The sequence below is a fragment of the Gymnogyps californianus genome, chromosome 5, assembly GCF_018139145.2.
Source record: "Gymnogyps californianus isolate 813 chromosome 5, ASM1813914v2, whole genome shotgun sequence".
Lineage (NCBI taxonomy): Eukaryota > Metazoa > Chordata > Aves > Accipitriformes > Cathartidae > Gymnogyps > Gymnogyps californianus.
This window is the reverse complement of record NC_059475.1, coordinates 29,802,644-29,826,417: the sequence shown is the minus strand read 5'-3', so window position 1 is coordinate 29,826,417 and position 23,774 is coordinate 29,802,644. Positions and strand designations below refer to the sequence as shown.

The 23,774-nt window shown below is 41.0% G+C and overlaps 1 protein-coding gene across 1 annotated transcript in view; it reads left to right on the top strand.

Annotated features, from left to right (window-relative positions):
• The first annotated feature begins 1,047 nt into the window (after nt 1-1,047).
• The window catches only part of SPTBN5 (spectrin beta, non-erythrocytic 5), a 102,444-nt gene continuing 79,717 nt past the window's right edge, over nt 1,048-23,774 (top strand). The window contains exons 1-17 of the mRNA XM_050898302.1: nt 1,048-1,158; nt 4,365-4,532; nt 5,818-5,937; nt 6,752-6,909; nt 7,791-8,019; nt 10,823-11,454; nt 12,449-12,587; nt 14,026-14,258; nt 14,700-14,853; nt 15,755-15,955; nt 17,155-17,361; nt 18,552-18,743; nt 19,459-19,611; nt 20,151-20,281; nt 21,527-21,778; nt 22,433-22,720; nt 23,373-23,619. Coding sequence (XP_050754259.1) covers nt 1,048-1,158; nt 4,365-4,532; nt 5,818-5,937; nt 6,752-6,909; nt 7,791-8,019; nt 10,823-11,454; nt 12,449-12,587; nt 14,026-14,258; nt 14,700-14,853; nt 15,755-15,955; nt 17,155-17,361; nt 18,552-18,743; nt 19,459-19,611; nt 20,151-20,281; nt 21,527-21,778; nt 22,433-22,720; nt 23,373-23,619 — 3,615 coding nt within the window. The remainder of the gene's footprint in view (nt 1,159-4,364; nt 4,533-5,817; nt 5,938-6,751; nt 6,910-7,790; nt 8,020-10,822; nt 11,455-12,448; nt 12,588-14,025; nt 14,259-14,699; nt 14,854-15,754; nt 15,956-17,154; nt 17,362-18,551; nt 18,744-19,458; nt 19,612-20,150; nt 20,282-21,526; nt 21,779-22,432; nt 22,721-23,372; nt 23,620-23,774) is intronic.

The window sequence follows — 23,774 nt, the reverse complement described above, 5'->3', positions numbered from 1 at the left end:
CTGCTCCACACCTCCGCAGTTTGTCAGAGGTTTTAATTTTTCATTCCCTTCTCTCTTTGCAGTGGGTTGACAGCAGCAGACACCTCTCTCCTCTTCCACCATTACAACAGGCTTCTTGATTTCGCAGCTTGGCTGATATCCAGGTAATACTTATAATTATGGCAGTAGTCCAAGCAGATGATGTTTGGTCACTAAAGATGTCTGTAGCTATGGATTTTACACTGATTTTTTTTTTTTTTTAAGTGATTCTCTTGCCTTCATAACAGCAAGGTCACTGCTGTTACAGATTTACACTGTAAGCCAAATGACTCCAAAAGAGTTGTTCAGTTGAGCTGAAATCCAGTTTATTGTGTCACAGACTCTAAAGGGAAGACTCCTCCTTTCTAATCTTCCTGAATGTTCAGCTTCGGTGCTGTAATGAATTACAAGCCTGATTTTTCACTGATATGGATGAGGCAGACAAGTCTGTGACAGCCTGGGGAAGAGGAATAATGGTTCCCGACTCCCGACTTCTAAGCAGCTATTTGATTTCTGTTGGAAATACTGTGGTCTGAAAGCCAACAGCAGCATCTCAACCAGTCCTCAGAGAACATAACACACTTTCAAGCACTGCATTGGAAGTGATTTGCAGATCCCTATTTCTCAGAGGGTCTGAGATCAGTTGTCTGTCATGTGCTTCCAGCACACCCAAGGAAGTTATTGATGGCTTTCAGATCATGGTGCTCCTCATGGGATCAAGTGACTGGGGAGAGACTGAAAGAAAGAAAGTAAAGCTGCATAGATACATTTCACATTTTCATCCTGAAACTAGAGATACATTTTAAAAGGGAGAACTCAAGTAAGTTAAAAATAAAGTTGAGTGAAATTAAAGCGCAAAGTACAAGCAAAAGGAAATTAAGGTATTATACTGGGTGTGGTATTGAATCTTGCACCCGTTGGGGCTGGGTTCCCTACATACACTGGGCATGTTATTGTTTTTTGTAGCTGGCCAGGCAGATCTCTTCAGCACTGAGCACCTCACTGGAGTTTCTGACTTTCTAGGTGACCATGGGTACCGAATATGAAAAAGATCATATCAAAAAGCTGCAGGAGCAGCGTATGTCCATGCAAAAGAAAACCTTCACCAACTGGATGAACAATGTCTTCTTCAGGAATAATGTAGGTAGCTCCTTCAATTTGGGGATTTTTTTCCTGGTTTTTATTTTATTTATTTCACCCATTGTGTTATTTTTTTATGTTATTTTTTACATATTTTTCCTGAGTGTTGTCATTACACATATATGCACGCAAGGAAGGCTTTGACTAACTAGAGTGCTCCAGCCTCTATCTTTTACCTTACATCTGTCTCCATTGTCCATTGTTACCAGTCTTCCCTGAAATCAGGGTTCACTTTTGTAGACTATATAATCCTCTCATATTCTGATGTCCACTTGGTGGACATCTTGGTGATCATCTCAGAGGAAGATCTTTATTTGCTCTTCTTTTTCCTACAAATAAAGTATCTGTAAATGTCTGGATTTCCCCAAACAATGCTCAATTCTTAATTGCCTGGCCAAAATTTAAGACTTTCTGCTTTGCCTGATCAGTCCAGCTTGAATTGCTGCTCAATGGCTCTGAAAAAGTTGCCTTAAGTCTAGCAATTTCAGACATACTACCACGCAAGTACAGACCAGTTTGTTTTCAGTAAGTCTCAGACTTCCAAAAAGCTTCAGAGCTAGTGTACAGTTGATTTGTATGTGCAGGGTAACTCCAACATATTCCAAAAGTCTCCAGACTTACTGCAGATAAACTCATTTCAGGCACAAATGATGTAGCTGTGTTGTGGTTTAACCCCAGCCAGCAACTAAGCACCATGCAGCTGCTCCCTCACTCCTCCCCCCTCCCAGTGGGATGGGGAGGAGAATCAGGAAAAAAAGGTAAAACTCGTGGGTCGAGATAAGAATGGTTTAATAACTAAAGTAGAATATAATACTAACAATAGTAATAATGAAATATTATAATAGTAATAATAATAGTAATGAAAAGGAATATAACAAAAAAAAAAAGGAAAAAAAAAGGAAAAAAACCCAAATAAAACTCAAGGAAAAACAAAAAACAGTGATGCACAATGGAATTGCTCACCACTCACTGACCGATGCCCGAGCAGCAATCTGCCTCTCCCGGCCAGCTCCCTGCAGTTTATATACTGAGCTTGATGTTCTATGGTATGGAATATCCGTTTGGCTAGTTTGGGTCAGCTGTCCTGGCTATGCTCCCTCCCAGCTTCTTGCACACCTGCTTGCTGGCAGAGCATGGGAAACTGAACAATCCTTAACTTGGGATAAGCACTGCTTAGCAACAACTAAAACATCAGCGTGTTATCAACATCATTCTCACACTAAATCCAAAACACAGCACTGTACCAGCTACTAAGAAGAAAATTAACTCTATCCCAGCTGAAACCAGGACACTATGTCACAGTAGGGAATTACATCATCCAAACCCAATTCCCTTTTCTAGAGTCTGTAGTTGGTATTAATGAAAATGGTCCTTGGCAACACCAAAGAGGACCAGGCCTCTTGGTTCCATTCTAGCTCATCACTATTATATGATGTTTCAGTACTAGGTGCATTTTTTCCAGTGTAATGTTTTAAGTTGGTGATTGGTGCAAAGGCAGCCTCAGAGCACAACAAACTTTTAAATTTATTTTTCTTACCGTGAGAGAAGAACTGCAAAACACATTCTCATTTTGCCACCTGCAGAAAGTTAGGTTTTTATGGTGTAGGAAATTATTTCTGTTTAGCTACAGATAAATATATATACTTTCACATTTTAAAAACACCTTCAAGTTCAAAGATTAAAATGTCAGTCTTAACTTCCTGCACAGTACTTGTTCATGTATCATAAAAGCATGGGGAAAAAAGCCTGCAAGAGCTTTCCAAACCATATACGGTAAGAAATGGTGCAGAGACTGACAGCTTATCTAGGTCTTCTCAGCAATGTAGTCTCAGCTTTTCAACACACACTTTAACGTGAGTGGATCATACTACAGGACACTGCAGTATTCTCAGTTGCACTGTTGACTACTTCAAGTCTAGCACTAAGGATGCCATTGGATTGAATTTGTTAAGCAATCTGTGACTGGTATCTTTATGAGAAGAATGACGCAACAAAGCTATTAAAACTATTGCTGGGTGAGGCATAAAGCAGATATATGAAGATTGTCAATTTACAAATTTAAATGGAACTGTTCTTCATTTATAGAAGTGTCACAGAATATAACAGCTTTAACTTTTTTTATGGTAATATAACGTAGGTAGAATTTTAAGTTTATTGAAGATACAAAAAGAAATAAAGTTGGCAACTAAGCAGGGAGTTTTTCATGGAGATACTCAGTCAGAGAAAGCTGTAAATTCTTGTTCCACACACAGTACAGACTTAAAGTCTCTCTGAGTGGCTTTTACACTTTCAGTGTTTTCTTCTTTCTCTGGAGAAAAGATCTGTTAAATTGATTAATAATTGGTCACGAATGAAAAAGCACGTCTGTTACTTGCCCTTTTTTCCCCCTACATGTAAGTATTCTCTGAATTTAAAAAGCTACTACTTCACTTCAGAGTTTTTTTTTTTCTGAAGACAAAAAGATTATTTACCGTGATTTCAGAATCACAGTAAATTATTGTTGGGTGTGTGGTATGGTTTTAATGTTACTTCTTGATGGCTAGTTGCATAAGGCCAAAAGGAAACACCCAAGGCAAGTTCTTGTTAGGTCAGAGTAACCCACTATGTCATGTTGTATCACCTAAGCACTGGGTGACCTCACTACTGGCAGCAATGAAATACATTTTGGTAAAAGATCTTAATCTTTCGCTTAGCGTGAGACTCTGGCTAAAAATATGGAGACTTTGGGTGGTAGCGTACGTCTAAGCAGGATATAACAGACTTTGTTGAGACTATGGAGCAAAACCAGAGTCATTGAATGGCATTATCAGCTCAATTTTTAAATGAAATGCATTGCTCAATAAAAAGTTGAAAAGATTCATTTGAATTGAAATAAAAAAAGTCAGCACTTCCAAAATGTTTGATTTTGAAAATGCTAATTTTTTAAATTATTTTTCAAAATCTCCTGTTTTTTTGTTTTTTTCTTTATTTGCTCAGTTGTGGTTTGGTTGTTTTTTTTTTTACTTCAGCCTACTTTCATAAATAATGTCAGTCCTCCTGCAAATCCATTTTTTGTGAATTACGCTTCATCACTTCGTATATATGCACTGACATACAGAAGACTCAGTGAAACAGCAAGAAGGTGTTGTTTGTTTAGTATTAGAAGTAGAGGGTTCTGTGGGCCAAATGTTCAGCCAGAGTCTGTATTGTCTGACTGGTCTTCGCAGGTAAAGGTTGAGATAAAAGATATTTACACAGACTTGAAGGATGGCATCTCTCTCATGCAACTCCTGGAGCTGCTCTCTGGAGAGGCTTTGCCCAGACCAAACCGGGGAAAGATGAGAGTGCATTTTCTAGAGAACAACAGCAAAGCCATCACATTTCTGAAATCCAAGGTAAGTTAATATTGATATTAGTGATCACAACAGCTTATGTATGTTACTAACTAATTAGAGTATTATGTTCACTATAATTTCCCGCTCTAATACACAATAAGATATTCTTTGAAGACAGGCCAGGGTTTTATTAAAAGAAAAAAAGTCATCAGATTTGAATTTCTTTGTTATTTGAGTAACATGACTATAAACAGCTAATGTTCCCCCAGAACAAGTCACACCTAAATGAAAATGTACTGCATTTCTGTATCTTTCTAAATGTTATGTTTTCCCAGATGTTGGGGGACAGCAAACATCATTAGGCAAAGGTGAAGCTACCAGGTATAAAACCGGAGATTTTTAGAGCTCTGATTCTAACAGTTTCAGCAAGTCATTGCAGTGGTTTTATTTATTCCAGTTGTGCATCCTCATTTCAGCTACAAGTTAGTATGTAATTTTTTTTCTTTTCCGAGCAAACGATTTATTGTAGACCTCTCTGGAAAATCATCTCACAAAACTCTGTGCTATGAATTCCAAAGGAGCAGAGGGGTTTCATAGCAGTAGACATGGGAAAGTATATAATGTCTGGATTTTTGCTAATTACAAAACAGATGCAATACAGCAGAGGGCTCCAGCTAACACATGCCTGTTAAGGGCACACACCATTTAAGGCCCAGTAGTATGTACACATCCAGGCTCTGCCAGCTGGACCAGCCAACCATCACTTGTCACATGAGTCCAGCCTCCAGAGAGGGCATCATGCAGATAGCAGGAGCCAGTATAGCATGCTCAGACTTCTTGGAAAGATATCGCCTTGTTGACATAAACTACAACCCTGCTTGCTGCTCAGGTAATAGTGGAGAAGGCAGTCATGGCTTGTTTAGTAGGATGTTTGTACTGTTTGGTGAGCCCAAGGGCTATATGCTGACTAGCTAGCTGGAGACCAGACAGAGGAGATGGTATCTGAGTTTGCCCTGTTGTCGCTGCTTTGGAGGAAAAGAGCACTGAATTGTGTTTCTTTCCTTTCCTTAACCACCAGTTTTCAAAACCCTTATAGGAACTTTAAATCTTTGAGACCACCGTCCCTTTGCCAGGCTTTTGCTGAAACTCATCTTTGGTGCACATGAGAGCTAGAGTGTGAACATGGGAGCTCGCAGGTATATAGACGAATGAAGAGATCATATAAAACCTGTTTCCTTAAGAAAACAGCCTGAACACCCTCTTCAGTAACAGCTTGTTACACAGATATCTCCTTCAGAGAGCTAGACATGAGTACTTTTATGCTGAACAGATCTTGGTTTATTAGCAGGTACAAGTAAAAGTGATTGGTCCTGAGAATATCGTAGATGGTGACAGAACCTTAATCCTGGGACTTATCTGGATCATTATACTTCGATTTCAGATTTCATCTATCAAACTTGATAAGGTAAAATGGTGTCTTTGTCTTTTTGCCTGATTAGAGTATTTCAGAGACTTTGTAGAGTTTCAGGCTGGCAAGGACCGTTTTGATGATGTTTCCCGACCATTTTGATCATGCAAATCTTATAATATTACCCAGTTACTCAGCCAGCAATTTCTAAAAGCAATTGAATCCATTTTGTAGTTTCTTAAAGAGACAGAAAACAGTAACTTGGAGATAGATAGGATATTCATGTTCCTCACTCTCTTCCACAAACTTTTGCTGGCTTTTAACTCCAGAAAGAATTTCTCTGACGACATTTCTCTCTAGATTTCAACTGCATGCTGCTCCTTTGCTCTTTCTCTGAAGAAAAGTATTATTTTTAAAATTATTTAACATGTACTCTAAGTACATGAAAGATAAGATCCTATGAAGGTATTATGAAATCAAAGTTAATAATTTCTAACATTAGACCTGGATACATGATATTTTGTTTCTGCGTTCTAGTTCACAGCTAAGGAAGCAAATAAACTGAGCTTTGCTTTCCACTTGATTTCTACAAACCTTGCAGAAGAGAAACATTTAAAAACTTTTTAACACCTGCATTTCACATTATAATTTCTGAGTTCATTCAATTCACTTTTACTTTAATAGAAAACTACCTTCATGTTAAATCATTCTACCTTCATGGCAGATACAGTCTGCAAGTTATGACTTTGAGGGGATTTGTGAATAGGACAGAAGTAATACAAAGTGATCTTTGGGAACATAAACGTAAACCCACTGATGCTACTTCCATATATTGTTCACACTGATTTTTCTTTCCCTGCTCTCTTCACAGGAAGAATTTGGAGGCAGAGCTGATGTTCTATTTGCCAATGAAGCCTTACTACTCTGGTGTCAGCATAAAACTGCTAGCTATTCCAATGTGAATGTGAAGGACTTCTCCAAAAGCTGGAGTGATGGGCTGGCCTTCAACGCACTCATACATGCTCACAGGTAAGATCTGATGGATCAGTTCAGGAGTTGCTGCTCATTGATGTTTCTAGGTCCGGCACAAGTTGTTCCAGGGTCTGAATTACAAGTATTTGTCAAGAAACTGTCAAATTCTCTGTTTGCTCATTCTCACTGAAGACTCTCCTTTCTTAAATGGATATTCTCTCTCTGAGGAAGGAATGACCAAAAGCTCCTGCTTGGTAGTTCCTTTAGTTGGGCATAAAATTGAATTTCCAAGGGAATATCACACATCTGAACAATGCTGCCCATTATTTGGTCTTAGCCCCTCAGTCATGTTCCCATTGCTCTTTTTCAAAAGTTATTATTGTAGAGACGGGTTTTATTGTATGAACTTTGTGAGCATGTATACCTTCTGGTTCAATTGTAACAGAGTAAGCAACCTCTTAATCTCTTTCTTTCTCCCTTCTCTGGCCCTTTGAAAAAGTGTAAAGAAAATAGCCCAAGGCAGGAGAGAGAAACCACCTGGGAGAACCTTGAACATTTCTTCTCCCATTAACAGTTCTGCTGTATCTTCTGGCAGGATACCACGGTGGGATCCTGTAACTTCCCCAGCTGGGAGTCACCTCCCTTTTCAGAATTGCCTCTCTAGTGGGCTTTGGTTTTCACCCGTCAGTGAAGAGGAGAAATAAGTGAAGGGCAGAGATTTTCTGGAAGTGCCACTAAGTTCATAAAGGACAATTTTCTTCCTGTTATGTAGGCAAGGAACGATGCTCTTGAATGAAGCTCAGGGTCAAACAGAGTAATTTCAGCATTAATTTCACATTCCTTAGTCTAATAAACAGTTTATAGTTTATAATCTGAAAGAACTTATGACAAACATAAATCTTTCTTCCCCTCCACGCCCTGTTCTTCTCGTTGCCCAGGCCTGATCTTATCCACTATAGCTCACTGCGGCAGGACCAGCCCATCAAAAATCTGAACAATGCCTTCGATGTTGCTGAGAAAGAGCTGGGAATCAGCAAACTGCTTGATGCTGAGGATGTGGCAATACCCTACCCAGATGAGAGATCCATCATGACTTACGTGTCACTCTATTACCACTACTTCTCCAGGCTGAAACAAGGCCAGACAATACAAAAGCGACTTACCAAAGTAAGTGCATTGCTATCTTCAGAAGTTAAAAGTTAAATATGTAAAGCTAAATTTACGTTGGAAATGGGGTTTTTTGTGCAAGCTCAGCTTCAGGATCATTTGAACTGAATCAAATGGCACAGCCATTTGAAAGACCTTTTATCGTCACTTGAATCTTGAGAAGTGTCTGTAGACTCTCTGATCTCGAAAGGAGATTGCATTTATCTCACTGAAAATGAATCCCTTTTTGACCTCACAGTTTCTGTTTGAGAACTGATGCGGCTCCAAGGCAGCCTGAGGCATACGGATCTCATTAATCTTGGGAGGATTACTGCTAGGCAAAAGCAGACCTAGTCAACAATTTTCTGATTTAATAGGAAAGATGATCCCTTATTCTATGAGACTACTCTGGATTTTTATTTCCTGTGAAAATCCTCATCCTTTCTTTCTAACTCCTTAGTCAGGTACAAAATGGGGGGCGGGGGGAAGACATGAAAAATGAGGGAGTGTAGGGGAAACACTCCTAGGGAAAAAAAACCCAAAGCTAAAAAAATTTTTTTTTCAGTTTCCACATACATTTTGTCTCACATACGATCATGAGTTATATTAAAAACAACTTGTATCCTGTTGATGAAAAACTGAAGGAATTTTGTAGTTGTTCCACTGAAGACCACTTTCCTTAGAGAGAATTTCTTTTCTACCTTCAGAATAATCTGTTCTGGTTTTGTCAAAAATACAAAACAAATAGCTCACAGAAAACCTACACACCCAGGATGGGTCCTACCTACGTGAATATCTGGACTCAGAGAACTGCCTGTGCAGTTGAGAGGGGGAATATATTGCTTAATGGGAGGCACAAAAATCCAAACTAAGACTTCCCTGGTGGTGACAAGGTGAAAAGCTTTTGCAAAGCAGGGTTTGCTCAGCTAACAAAGTGGTCTGGGACAAGAACAAGATGATGCCGAAACACGTGTCAGTAACAGTGATGTTCTCTGAAGAGAAGCATCAGAGGAAAGCAGGACCTGGAATTAGGTCAAAGATTGGGCATCAATGAGGAGAGTGGGCAGTAGGATTTGACTGGTCAACATGTGAGTCTCTGGATTTTGGCCAGGAAACATCACTTTTCTTCTGATAAGCCTGAGATAGTCCTTGAGTCACTAAGCATGTATATAAGGAACTATAAGGATCAAATAGGCCATAACTTTTGTATTATGGGAAAAAACAGAAAGAGTATTTCTTACTCTGTCCTTTTTCAGTTCTTATTGTGCTCCACTGTTTTTTCCATTTTGTATAGGTATATTTATTCTTTCTTTTCTCTCTCTTTCCACTTACCTGTTTCTTTTTCTCTCTTTGACTCCTTCCCTATTTTTAGCCTCTCTCTAATATTGTGTTTCTGTCTTCCTGCATTCTGACACACACAAACATTCAGAAGGAGAATGAAACGGATGTTAATCTCTTCATGTCCTTAGTCCCCTCAAATAGCCAGCTCTGAATTTACTAAGAGGATTGGGGAGGGAAGCCTGAATGTGTCAAGGAAGCCTTTGAGTTCAGACTAAGCGTGTGACCAGGATGGCAGAGACAATCAGCTTGGGGAGGTAAATCTCCTTTCCCCCTCCCATGTGAGGTGACCATGCATTTGCTAGGATCTTTCAGCAAGAGCTGGGTATGATGGCAGAAAATACAGAAGGGAGCCCTGATGTCACGGGCTGCTTTTCCTGCACTAAAGGTTGGTGCTGTTTTACTCCTCTTCCAACACTGTGACACTTATTCATTGCCAAGGGCGCTTTCTGGTAGGTAAAAGCAGATTACCACTTGCAGGGACTGGGTCTTTGCTCAGTGCCATCTCCCTTACTAATCTGCCTGGCTGGAGCAGGTGGGCTCAGGGGAATGACAGAGGCAGACAACATTGTTCAGCATTAAACCTGACATCTGCAGGAGGGCTACTAAGTTAGGGCGAGGAAAAAATATAAAGTAAAAAGACAAAGATGGAAAAAAATGTAAAATGGAAAGAAAGGATGATTTCATTCTAACACTTTTTATTTCATTATGGATTTCATTCTAAATGTTTGCTCCAGTGTTTTACCTGAACTTGAAATAAAGGCAGGTCAGATCACAAACGAAACAGATAAATGTCCTGGACTTGGAAAATCAGTATTGAATCAGAGTTAACATCCTTACCAAACCCCTGTTTGGCTAGGAGACATTCTCTAATAATTTATATAAAGAGAAGTAGCTCCAACAGAAGAGATTGAGAAGGGATTGTTTGACCACAGTCTGCTGTGGGCATGTGAGAGAACCAGGATCTTGTCAGCTGGTCTCCTAACAGCCTAAGGTGGTGAAGCTAAGAAGGCGTAATTGCATATTAGATGGGATAGAATTACTTTGGTTTTAGGAATGAGAATAGGAAAAAAAAAAAAATCTGTTTTTTCCATTGTGAAACAAAAAATCTGAACCCTCAGTTTGGGATTCTTGCTTTCTAGTCAGCCTGCAGAGGAACTGCTAACAGTCTCCACATGCATGCTGTTTATTCCTAAATTAATGTTTTCTTAAATAAAAACTGAAATGAGACATTAAATAATATTTATTTATCTGTGTTTTATAGAAGGTTATTCTAGGATTTCACCTGGCCTCAGATGTAACAGCTATCATCACATTGGTACAAAAATGTGATGACTGTGGCAACCTGCTTGTTAAATACTATTTTCCTGACACATATTCAACTATTTGAATCCTAAGCTTGGTTTATGAAGATGTTGTTTTCTGTTCACCCACCTTGCTTCAGTCTGCTTCTTATGTGGCTTGTAACTTCATATTCCCATCACAGATCGTGTTCTTCCTGAAGGAGATAGATGACTTGAAGCTTCTATATGAGCAGATGGTCTCTGACCTCCTGAAATGGATTAAACAGAAGGTGACGGAACTGGATGACCGCCATTTCCCCAACTCTCTTCAGGAAATGTGGCTGCTCATGGCCAACTTCAAGACCTTCCGCACTGTGGAGAAACCCCCCAAATATCAAGAGAAGGGCATGATTGAAGCTCATCTCTTCAACATCAGGACCAAGCAGAGAGCCAACAACCAACGGCCATACTTACCCCCAGAGGGGAGGATGCTGCAGGATGTGGAAAAGCACTGGATTATCCTGGAAAAGGCAGAACACAACCGGGGAAAAGCACTGCAGAAGGAGATGCTGAGGCTAGAAAGGCTGGAACAGCTAGCCCAGAGGTTCCTGAAGAAAGCAGCCCTGCGTGAGTCCTACTTGGAAGACATGAGGAAAGTGATTGGGAAGCAGAACTTCTGGCCGGAGAGTGCAGACAGGATGGAGGCTGCCAGTAAGAAGCTGGAAGCCATTGTGGCAGATGTACTCCCCAGGAGGGAACGCTTCACAGCTTTGGATGAAATGGCCACAGTCATCAGCCAGGAGAACTATCATGGCAAAGACCAAATTGTGAAGAAGTGAGTGACGGTCATGAGACTGTGTAGTGGTGGAGGTTGAAATTAGTTGAAATTCTGTGGTGTGGTGGAAGAAAATGAACTGTAGCTAAGAATCGTAGCTCTGCTCCTCATGGGTAGAACTGGCAGGAATTTCTTCTACCTGTGAACAGTTTCAGCAGATAAGACAAATGCTTCACCTTCTTTAAAATTTTAATTTTTTTCTTGAATGATCAAACCCTCAGACTGATTTCTGGTGAAAAATAGTTTTAAGATATTTTCATTAGATATGAAAATACTTGTTCTGCCAAAAATTCTATCTTCCATCCAAAATGCTTAGAGGAATACATTTTTTTTCCAAATCAACACATTTCTTTTTCAGTGTGTAGTTTGGGGAGATACAGATTAGTTAAGGCACAAAGTCTTCTCAGATTGACTCCAGTTTGGAGCAAATCTTGAGAAATTATGACTTCTCTGATTATCAATATAGCCTGATTTGGGAATGGCTAAGAATGCCGTACAAATAACTTCTCTCGTGGTATTTCAATGCTTTTCTAAGTTCAGACAAAATCAGAAACCTGTGGGAAAACTAAGAAAAACAATTATGAAAGACTAAACCAAACTCTTTATGAGATCAGATTGTGACTCATGATATGGTTTAGATGATTAATTTTTTACTTTAAGCAGCCATTTAAAGACCACTTCTTTTTTTCCAAGCCTTTCCATTCTATCAAATGAAAGCAATGTGGGATGTCAGGTATGAGGATCCATAAAAAACATCTAAATTAAAAAAAGTCAATGACAGTTGATGTACTAGTCAAAATTCCTTTCCATGATCACACTAATCAGATAACAACATTGCTTTGACCTGTTTTGTGATCATGGCCTGTCCTCTTGCACTAGTGGCAAGAGTTGTGTGTGTTCATTTAGCTCCTCTAAAGCTGCAAGCACTGAGAATCTCCCAGTGCTGCCCAAAGTCTTTGGTCCAAACTGGTCATTTCTCTCCCTTCCTTTGTAGGCAAAACAGCATTTCAAAGCAATGGAAGGATCTGCTGGACCAGCTGCAGAGACGACAACATTCCCTGGGTACAATGCAGGAAATTCTGGGCCTCCTGAGGGACATTGATGCCATTACGGAGGAGCTGAAAGAGCTGCAGGTACTGACCCCTCTCCACCGGCACACAGCTTGCACTGCTATCAGTTTGTGTCCCTAAAAAAGCCCCCATGTTTCAGGGGCTGCCTGGTGCCAACAAAAGATAAGCCTATCAGTTATAGAAAAAATACGCCATTTTTACTTAGATGCCTAACTGTGCATTTCAATTCATCATTGCAGATAACTACATGAGAAAAAACAGGCTTTGCTACAGGGGCTCTCCCTAATCAGAAAGCCAGATATGGTATTACAGGGAGTGCACTACAGGTTCAAGTTATGTAGTAAAATAAAGATGGGAAATAATCTCACCTAAATTTAGAAGTGTAAAAGCAAAAGTGGAATAAAACAACTTCCTGTTCCCATTCCACGTAATTCTTCTGAATTACCTTCTGGAAGTACTTCCAGTGATTATATAGGTAAGGACTAGCTCAGGCCTATGTCTGGCTTTCAGGTATCTAAACTTGTGAGAGAGAAAAGTTCCACCGTAAGTGAACAGTGATTGCTTTTAGCAAGAATTTCCAAGTGTTACCAGAGTGTCAGAGCCCAAAGTCTTCTCTTTAGCATAGGAAATAAGTGGTTTCATATTGATTTTGTAATGGCAGGAAGTATATATACATCCTTTGGTCTTGCCTTGTCTTATTCAAAGACAGAAAAATCCTTAGGACTACAGGTTGCCTTGTACCTAAGTTGAAAGAGTCAACATGCTATATGATGTTGTGAATTTCAAATTAAAGATAAGGGCTATCTGTAAGTTATGAGTCTTTCCGTCCTAGTGTTAGTAAGCAAAGAACACCTAATGGTAATAATCTTGTTGGAACCATGATATCCTGAGGATATGGGAGAAGATCGGTGAGGAAAGACAACATCCTACAATAGGATTGATAATTGTATCCATTGATACAATTAGAAAGAGGACAGACTTTTAAGCACTTGGTATCTTCATCAGCCACCAATTAAGTACTATGAAGTACTTATTTTCATTATTTAGACAGCAAAGGCAAGTAAGTTCCTCAAACAAAAAAACATTGCAGTCAAAACGTACCATAAAACGGGATATTGTAGAATTCTCCAAAAACAGACTGTGAATCAGTCTGCCTACAGATGGGTGTACAGCAAAGGGTTATTCCTTGCACCCATGAATTCTGAGACCTTGAGTGCTTAATCAATAGAAATAACTTAGGTGTGATAACAGATGCTTATTTGAAGAGACCATTACTTGCACTGCAGTAGACAGGAACTCTGGATTGTTGCCACTAGCTTGTGAAATTGAAAGAAAAGTATGATTCCTCTAATTAGGCAGCTTTTCAGCTTTACCTAACTGACATCATTCTTTCACATTTAGAAGCTATGAGAGTCAACAGGAACCTTTCAACTGATTTCTTTGTACTGAGCCCCTGGATGCACTCTCTGCCAATGCCTTTTATTTCTCACTTTGTTTGCAGGTGCTAGTGAATTCCCAGGACTGTGGGAAGCAGCTCCTGGAAGTAGTAGATTTGCTGCAGAAGCACAACTTGGTTGACTCGCAGATCTCTTCCTATGATGATAGATTGACACACATCACCCAGAGGACAGCAGAAATCAGCAAGGACAGCACAGTTAAACCAGAAGTGCTTTATGCGAAAGTTCAGATGCTTCGTCAGCTCTATCAGAACCTTACAGCCCTGAGCAAGTCACGGTAGGGCTGTGCTTATGGCTCTGTTCTTCTTGATTAGGATGGCCAGTCACTCCCTTAATCAGAATACACAGCTTCCCAGCATTTGAAATTTTTCATTTCTCCATTTATAAAGACATAACAGAAGCAACTTGAGTGTCTTGATCGCAGCTGACTGAAAGAGATCACTTGTTTTCATAGATGAATAGCTTCATTCTCAGCATGTATTATGACTTGCTTTATGTGAAGTCCGAATAGCATGTGGTTATCTCCTCATGTTCTAGAGGAAGAGGGAAATGTAATTTTGTTTCCTTTGTCTTCTTCCATGAATAAATTAATTTATGACAAAGAGGAATTAAAGGCATTCAAATTTTGGTTTTTCTAAGTTCTTCTTTGATTATGCTACCATTGTCTCCATGGGACCCTAATTCTGACTGAGATATACTATTTGTTTCTTTGCTTCAGAAAATCTCAGCTAGAAGAGGCTTTGAAGCTTTTTGAATTCTTCCGTGACTGCAAAGAGGAAGAATCGTGGATCTCTGAGAAATGGAAGCTAGCAAGAATGACAACATTAGGGAAAGATGTCAGCCAGATTACAGCCTCTATTCAGAAGCACAAGGTATCTTACTTTGCTGATGGTGCCCTGTCTTTGTATTATAGCAAGATTTTAGAACATCTATGTCCTTCAGTTCAGTCAGCAGCACTTAAAAGAAAGCTGTCAAACCACTTGTTATCTCAAATGTCATGACCAGTGTTTGGAATTTGTAAAAAATTTATAGGGTAGGGATTTTTCCCCAAGAGGGAAGGAAAGGGTAGAGAAGGAATATGCTTCATACTGGACTAGAAGTGCAGCTTCTAGTGAAGACACTGGGCTCCTTATTAGCTCAGTTTGGATGTGAGGGGAAAAAAGGTTGCTAGTTTCTGTTTTTCCCACCTACCTTTCCTGGCCAAGAGAGATGTGGGGAAAGAAAAAGATGGTGAGAAGATGACAGATATGAACAGGCAGGATGGATAACTTTGTGTGAGCTTACAAATCTGTTACCACTTTCCCTAAGTGCTTGCTGTGGGCTAATATCAAAAGTTTAGCTATATGAGCTACTGCCTTCCTACAGCAAAGAATCACTGTGAACAAGTGAAGAGACCTGTGGACTTGAGAACTTGCATGACAAAACTGAAACAGGAGCCTCTTCTGTAATTTTAATATGCATTTGTGTGCATCTGTTTGTGTATTTGTTGCTTCTGGAAGGCATAAGACTGCTGAATTGGTGGACGACAAACAAGTATCTCCCTCACAGAAGACTACATAACAAGCTCCACATCAAAGGCAAAAAGTAGGACAGTAACATGTGTGTGGGGAGCCAAGGGGCAGTCATCTCAGGGCTCAGGGAAAAGTCATAGGCATGGATAAGACACAGGGCTCTTGGAAACATATGTATCACAGTAGCGGAGAATAGGACCCCCCTTCACTCTCAGCTCGTGGGGAGTGAGTTGTGCTGATATGTCTCCTGTCCTTCTGCTAGGCTCTCGAAGCGGAGTGCAATTCCCACAGGGCCTTATGTGCAGATGTCATGAGGAGGGGCTGGGACCTGAGCCAGAAGAACCCTGCACGCCAGGAGGACATTCTGAGGCAGACAGACAACCTCCAGAAGTTGTGGCAGCAGCTCCAAGATGAGGTGGCTGATCGCAAAAGCCGCCTGCAGGCAGCAGCTCTCATCAAGCAGGTAAGCAGGGCTCTGCTGTGGTGTGTGATATAGGGGACACAGATGTGGCTCAGTTCTGCCCCATGCCCCCGCATGCAGGGCAACAGTGGCAGGAAGCCTTCAGGTGTCGGTCTTCAAAAAGATCTCCAGCAGCGAAGTCTCAGTCCTCCTGCAAGTCAGCCAGGCAGGAGATTTGAGCAGCTGGGAGTTGCTCTAAGTTAAAAATGCTAAGGGAAATAGCTCACATAATAGTGCTGATGCAGAGTCTTTTTTGAGGGCGGGATCTGGGTAGCTGTGTGACATTTTTCTAACATGAAAAAAAGCCCAAACAAAACCCAACAACAAAAGGAACATACCGTAAGACTTGGATCGACCATGAACTTTCCAAAGCCTGGGAAATGTTTGACTCTGCCATTCTGATCTACACTTTTACACCTACAAACATTCACACATCTGCAAATAAAGAGCTCTTATAAAAGCATCATTCATAAATCACATAACATTATCTCAGGTATCCCTTTCCTAAGTTTTTTGCTTAGTCTGTTGTTCCCATGAGACATTTGAACAAAACAAAACAGCTTTGTTCTTGACAAAGTCTAAATTCTCTCTTCTGTCTAGTAAGTTTAACATCATTATAGTGTTTTAGTTCTTCTTTCTTTTTCCTTCACTACTATGGGTTTTCTTTTTTTCTGTTGTACCTTTATTCTGTATCTCAAAATCTTGTTTTGTTTTTTTACAACCATAGCCAGGCAGACTGCAAATTTTGAAAAAAAGAAGAAAGCTTTTGTTGTAGACCGAGTTCATTGTTCCTTGTTGGACTATTCCTTAGAACCTTTAGAAAATATCTGTTGGAATTACGTGGTGCCTACCAACGTAATACATTGTGGGTTCCTTTTACCACTGCTATTAAGCACCATAAAGTTTTTGTTAGTACGAGTTTTTAAAGAGTTATATAGGCAATCCTTGAATCTATTTACTCACTGTGATTCTGTGCTTGTGGGCTTGTCGAGCACACTGTGAATTATCTGTGCTTGATGTGATCATGAAATATATCACGGATTTAGAGCTACCTTATTCATAGCTTTCACAACACCTGGAAGTAACCTTATAACTACAGACCTAATGGCATTTCTCCTTATTCATAATTTTCAAAAGAGGAAGGAGCTGGATATGATAATTTCAGGATGAAACCAAGTGTTTTCTTCCCTGTGTTCCTTCAGTACTTTGCTGACATCGATGAAGCAAATTCATGGTTGCGAGAAAGGCAGCCCCTTCTGGCCAGCAAGGACTATGGAAAAGATGAATCGAGTGCTGAAGCGCTGTTGCATCGTCACTTGCGCCTGGAGAAGGAGATTGCAGCCTACTCCTCTGAGATGAGACGCCTGAAAGAGCAGGCTGACATTGCAGCAGAGCAAGCTCCAGCTGCAGTAAGTAGATGAGGGGTTGTGTCACATTTTGTTGAAGAACCTAAATGAAACGGTTTTTAATTATGTAAGATATTTTGATTTTGTCAGAATAGAATATTCCAAATGACCTAAACAAAAGCATTTTTTTAATTCAGAAGAAATTTTTAATTAGAATTGAGGCAAATTTTTAGATGACAAAGAAGTTCATTGGCCACTCGTAGCCCACCTAATTAGTGTTCTGTGAAATGCTAGAAATATGCTTATCTATATTAGCTCCCTCTACCGGTCCTCACAAATACCTTCTTGCTCTTTATTCTCATAACATTATTAATTTCAATCAGCTTTAAAAAGCAGACATGTAATCTAAACATCTTTACAAATTCTTTCTGCATCCTAATGTAGTGATGAACCATCCCAGAGCTCCAGGAGCAATTCGTACCATCCCCGGATGGATATTTAAGGCACATGGGATGAAGTCAACCTCTGCAGATGCCCCTCTTTTTCACTGACTAGAAAGAGAACTTTTGACAAAAAGGGAACTTTTGACTTGAGATCAGCTCATTTGACAACAGAATTCAGGGGAGATGAATGACACATTTCATAGCTTGCTTCTTTCAGACTTCTGTGATCACTCAATGTTTAGCCAAACCAGTTTGAGAGCTATGAGCACTACTTTGGGTCTTTCCTTTACCTCATCATTCCAACATTAATATTAGAACAAAAATTTTATTGCTTTGTCATTAAACATGAAAAAGCGTGTGACAAGATGGTATCGATGTGCAAATAAAAGCATTTATTCACTAGGGCACTCACAGGCTTTGAAACTGGAAATGTTCAGGTACTAAAACATCACCACAAATAGAACTGTGAGCATAGTCAATTCCTTGGTTTGTTGGCAATTTTAAAAATTAAAAAAAACCAAACAACCAACCTTGATGTGGGCACAAAATGAGAATTTTTACTGAATCAATATATTTTAAAATGAGCTAAATGAAACTTCTTTAAACAAAACTAAAATGTTTTTCAGTTCTTTGGTTCATTCTTTCAGAATAAAACAAAGGAAACAGATTCAAACAAATACTGGAAATGTTTTGTTTAAAGGGTCAGAATGCTGTGATTTGAACTAGCAAGTCCAAATTTTCCTTCCATGTGAAATTTTTATCCAAATCAGAAATATTCATCCATTGATTCTGTTAAATTTTGCTTAACAGATGGTGAAAATGGAAGCCACAAGTGACTTAAATCAAAAGACAACTAAGCTACCATTCAGTCGAACCTGGGCAACATCTGAAGCTGCATTCCCTGGAACCTCCAGTCCAGATGTTCATTTTCTTCCAGAGAACATCTGGAAGACCCAAGATGAAATAGATTCACTTTACGAAAATCTACAGAGCATGGCTGAGGTATAGTATCCCCTCCAGTGCTTTGCAGTTCACAAAAATAGTCAAGTCCAAAGCAGTGCAAAGTGAGGTTAAGTGCTGTGCCAGCTTCTGCTTTTCAGTTTAATAATGTGCCTCAATCCTGTGAAGCCCTGTGGGGCTTCAAGGCTTAAGATTATCATTGAAGTTTTGTATCAAAACATGTTTTATATTGGCAAACTTCACATTTATCTTCTAGTCCCTTTACTTTATGAAGAGTAATTCTGTGTAATCTTTTTTTTTTTTCCCCCTAATATTTGCTTGCTCCAGCCCCTAAATCTTTGGGCTGTCTTACCTGATACTAGAAAAAATAAACAACCGTAATCTGCATTCTCCATTTATTACTTTGCACTCCCACCTGCCACAATCCTGCCCTAAAGACCAACAAAAACATGTTGTATGGGACTTTTACATATTCCTGAGATTACTGAGGTAAATCTTCAGTCAGCAGCAGTAAGCAGCACAGCAGCCTTGCTGCCTGTCAGGGGCTGAGCACTCTCCAACTGCTTCTCTTATGCTTTTAAACCACTGTTGCTCTGGGAAGAAGTATTGTGATTTTAAGGTAACATGTTCTGTTCTCTTTCAGCAGCGTCTTGCAAAACTACTAAACTACCACCTGTGTATTGTAGTTTAAATGCAAGGATCCTTTTTTTCTTCAAACGGCAAGGAGTTATTACAAATGTCTTCATCTGTTTTACAGGACAGAAAAAAGGCTCTGGAGGAGATGATTGGATATTACCGCTTCTGTAGCTCTTGCGAAGAATTTCAGTCGTGGATGAAAGATAAAGAGAACATTTTCCGGACTCTTCAGCCTCAAGCAGACAATGTGGAGGTCATGCAGCAGAAATATCAGGTACCCCTTTTCCCTGCTCACAGATGACACTTTTTAAATCAGATTGACCTTGGGAGAACAGATAAAGTTGCGAAATGAAGTTTTGAGAGTCTTTTCATTCATTTCAACTTAGTCACACACAGATCAGCTATTTCTTTCGTATAAACTATGCCAAGCTTATTGAAGCTGATGTAATTATGTCCCTTTAACTTCTCCTGTGGATGTGGTATCCTGTACAAATATCATGGTACAAAAGGACTCTTTTTGTGGTTTATCTTCTGCCACTTGAAGAAAAATGCCAGATGATGAAAAAATCCTGCAGTGCGCTTGCATCCCAGTGGGGTGGGACATGCATGCATAGGCATAGTGTGCACACCAGGGGAGGTCACAAGGGCTATAGGGGAACTACATGCGCAGGTGTGTATGGTGTCAGTGGACAGGTAAACAGAGAAGTCAAGTGTGAAAGTGTGAGATGAGTGGATATGACGGATTATTGAGAATCATGTCCATAGAAATGGAAAAACCTCAAGTTCTGCGTTCTTGTATCTTTTGTATTTTAGAGCTTTTTAATGGAACTGGCTGCAGGCAAAGGCCAGCTGGGAGATATTGAAAACTTAGCTGTTAAATATGGAAAGATCAGTCCCAGCAAATATGCTGAGATCCAGATTTGGCTGCAAGAGATCAACAGCAGGTAAAGGTGCTACTGATAAAACAGAGGATTGTCTCACGGGGGCAACTGGAGAGCTGACCTTTCACTCCCAATCTAGACTACACCGAGAAAATACCCATCTGATAGATTTTTAACTCCCAGAATTGGCCTGAGGGGAGGTTTTCCCATGTGGCTGAGGTTTGCTGTATTCAGGTGTGGCTGCTGCCACCAGACAGGGACTGGGGCAAAGGGGCAGGGGCTGCTCCCTGGGGCCCAGGCAGGCTTCGCAGCCAGAGCCTGTCCCACTGCCCCAGCCGGGGAGCAGGGCAGGCGGGGCGGGGGCAGCCCGTAGTCCCCACCGCCCAACTAGTCTGTGGTGAGGGGGCAGGGCTGTGGCCTGGCCAGGAAGCCCATTTTTGATGTGAGGCATGGGCCTGTGCCAGCCTGTCAGGGCACAGCGAGGTCTGGCTGCTCCCTTTGGGATAGGGAGCCAGCATGGGGAGAGGGGCCTCAGCATGCAGGGCCAGTCCCACAGGGAGGCGAGCAGGACAGGCCTGGGATGGTAGCCAGGGCCAGAGGTGAGTCCCAATCCTCAGAGCTGCCTGGCAGCCTGTCCCCACTGTCACCGGTGTAAAGGGGCAGCACTCAGCTGCACTGGCTCTAGGCTGGCCCTGAGCCTGGTGTCATGCCTCCAGGACTGGGAGGTGCTTCTAGGCCCCTGACACTGAGGTATTTAAACTGCAGCAATTCGTGTGTGTGTGTGTGTGTGTGTTAAAAGCACAACCTGAATCCACCCACAGGTGACAGCGATGGATTCAGAGCAGTTCTGTCTGTATTGCACTGCAGCAGCTGATTTGGTTACTTCTTAAACATCAGGGTGAGGGTGCCCTTCACAAATATTGAAAGGAACCAAGTATGTTTAGTACCTGTTGTGTACATACTTCTGGCACCATGCCACCCAGCTGGAACTGAGAGGCACAGCCGGGTCCTGATTTTGACCTCTGTTGTTTATTGGCATCATGTCCAGTGTGTTCTGGTCACGTGAGCAGGGTCCCCTTGCTTAAGATGGCACTGAGATGAATTTTGAGGTTGTGGGGAAGTGCTAGTGTTCACCCCCTCAGCCCACTTAAGTCCTGATGAAATCTTTATACAAGACTTTTTCTGAATAGAAAAAGGATATAGCTCATGTATAACAAAGGCTATAAATGAATCAGCTCTCTAGGTGAAGGCAAGTTTTGTGGTAGTAGCTGAGGCTGGATGCAAGTAATCGGGTTATCTCTCTCCAAGGTGGGACCGCATGGAAACTCTGAAGGAGGAGAAGGGCTCTGAGCTGATTGGAGTGGCTGATGTGAGGACGTTTCTTCAGGACTGTCAGAGCATAGGAGTACTACTGCAAGACAAGATGGTCCAACTCAGGGATCTGGAACCAGGGAACTCACCTGCTGGGCTGGAGTCAGACAAGCGCAAACTGTCTACAATTGAGAGAGAGGTCCTGGTGATAGAGAGGAAAATTGAATACTTGAGGACTGTTGCAAAATCGTAAGGAACCTGCTCTTTGTTTCCATATTCTTTGCTAGTTCTCTAAGATCATGTTGTAAATTACAGCTATAAAGAGAATGATCAGCTTGCAAAGTTTCTCTTGAAGTTTCTTTCTAGCAACCTGAAGAACTGACTTGCCTGCTGGATTGAGATCATCTCTCTTGAGTATGGCTGGGTGATTGGTGAAGTGATTGCTTCCAGACTTCACTGTTGTAGGAGGATAAATACCACAGGATTGTTTGTGGCTCTAACATTATCTCTACTAATGGAAGTTAATTCCACATTTTGAACTAGGTATCATTTAGGTCCTGAAAGAGGGTAATTGGGGGAAGAAAGATAGCAGAGAAGTGTGCACAGGAGTTTGAAATATGAATTTAAAGTTTTTTACTTCTTTAAGTTTTCTGTAAATTCACAATGGGAGTGAATCATTGAACCACAACAGTGTTACCGGGGTCTTTCACAGGGATGCACTTTCTGCAGTACACCATATTCACACCAATATTTCTTGCTAGTGTGGAGCATTTGTTGCCTTAGCTGACTTTCTTTTTAATGGAAGTGTAAATATCCAAATCCATTCCTTTTAAAGAGTATTGGTTCAAGCTCTAAATGCCTGAAGTGTTCATCTAATTGAATGTATTTTATTTCCTGTTGTAGGATTAAGGACACCAACCCTGCAGAGAGCAGGGCCATCACTGAGCAGGTGGAGAACATGGAGAGGCTTCTGGCAAAGCTCAAGCTGGAGACCCAAAAGAAGCGGGACATTCTGCAGCGGGCCCAAAATCAACAGTCCTTCCTGCAAGACAGCCGCAGGCTTCTGCTGTGGGCAGAAGGCATTCGGGAGAAACTGAGCAGTGAAGAAATGGGTGTGGACGTGGCTTCTGCAGAGCAATTGTTGAAGGAACATCAGGACCTGCTGAAAGAAATTAGGTCTCAGAAAGAAAGGTAGAGAGATTCTGTCAGAGTGGGCAGAGTGGGTTGATATGACAACAGTACTGTGAAAATGAAATATGTCTATTGTGTACATAAATTATCTATGAAAGTGATGCCAAGAGTTTATTCAAATGCTCTTGAAACTTAGTGTCAAAAGGAGACTGCAGAACACAAAATCCAGTTAGCTTTTGTGTACTTATCCTGATAGCTGATGGAGGGGGAAGGAGGAGCTGTATGTTTGGAGCAGTATTCCACAGGCTCTCCTGACACTCAGATAGTGCCATCTGCACTTTATTTCAGTTCCCCCAGTCCTTCCCTTCTCAGGCCTTATGCTTCCAGTTGCTATCATCTTCAGTTCTCCTTCTGCACTGTTATGAAGTTCCAGATACTGGCTTGGCCCTCCTCTCCCTTTTAATGGGAAAGCCTGCTTATATGGTCTTTCAATCCAAATGGGGAAATCTCACCTACTGCCTCCAGCATGTATCCCTGAGCAAACAACCAGCTGCACTTTGTAATGCACAACCATGGCTAGCAGGAAAAGAGTGAAAGGGAGGGAGGGAAGCTTAATGTCTAGGCACTGCCAAGAGAGCGAAGAGCTGTGATAAAAGAGAATTCATATTCCCTCATATAGTGAGGTGTCACTTTTCTTTTTGACTCTGGGAAGATTTGTGCAGCTGGAAGAGCTAGGGTGCAAAGTAATCCACGAACAACCCAGCAACGGCAGGACCATAGATGTCCACCAGTCCATGGAGAGGCTTGCCAAGGAGAACAAAGAGCTGGAAAATATGTGGGAACAGCGACGGAAAAAGCTGCAGGATGGCCTGGAATTGCAGAAGTTCAATAGGGAGGGAGATCGTATCAATGCAGCCCTCTCTGGCCATGAGGCCTTTCTCCGGGGGGATGACCTTGGGGTATGTACAGCAGCTGATTTTTTTTTCTCCTACCTAGTCTCTCCATCCAGGGAGTAGCAACAATTTTCTTAATTAGATCAGTTTCCTCACTCTGACGGTCATGGCATTTTAATACTCGGAGACTAGACTTTCAGGTTCTTATTAGTGTTCTTATG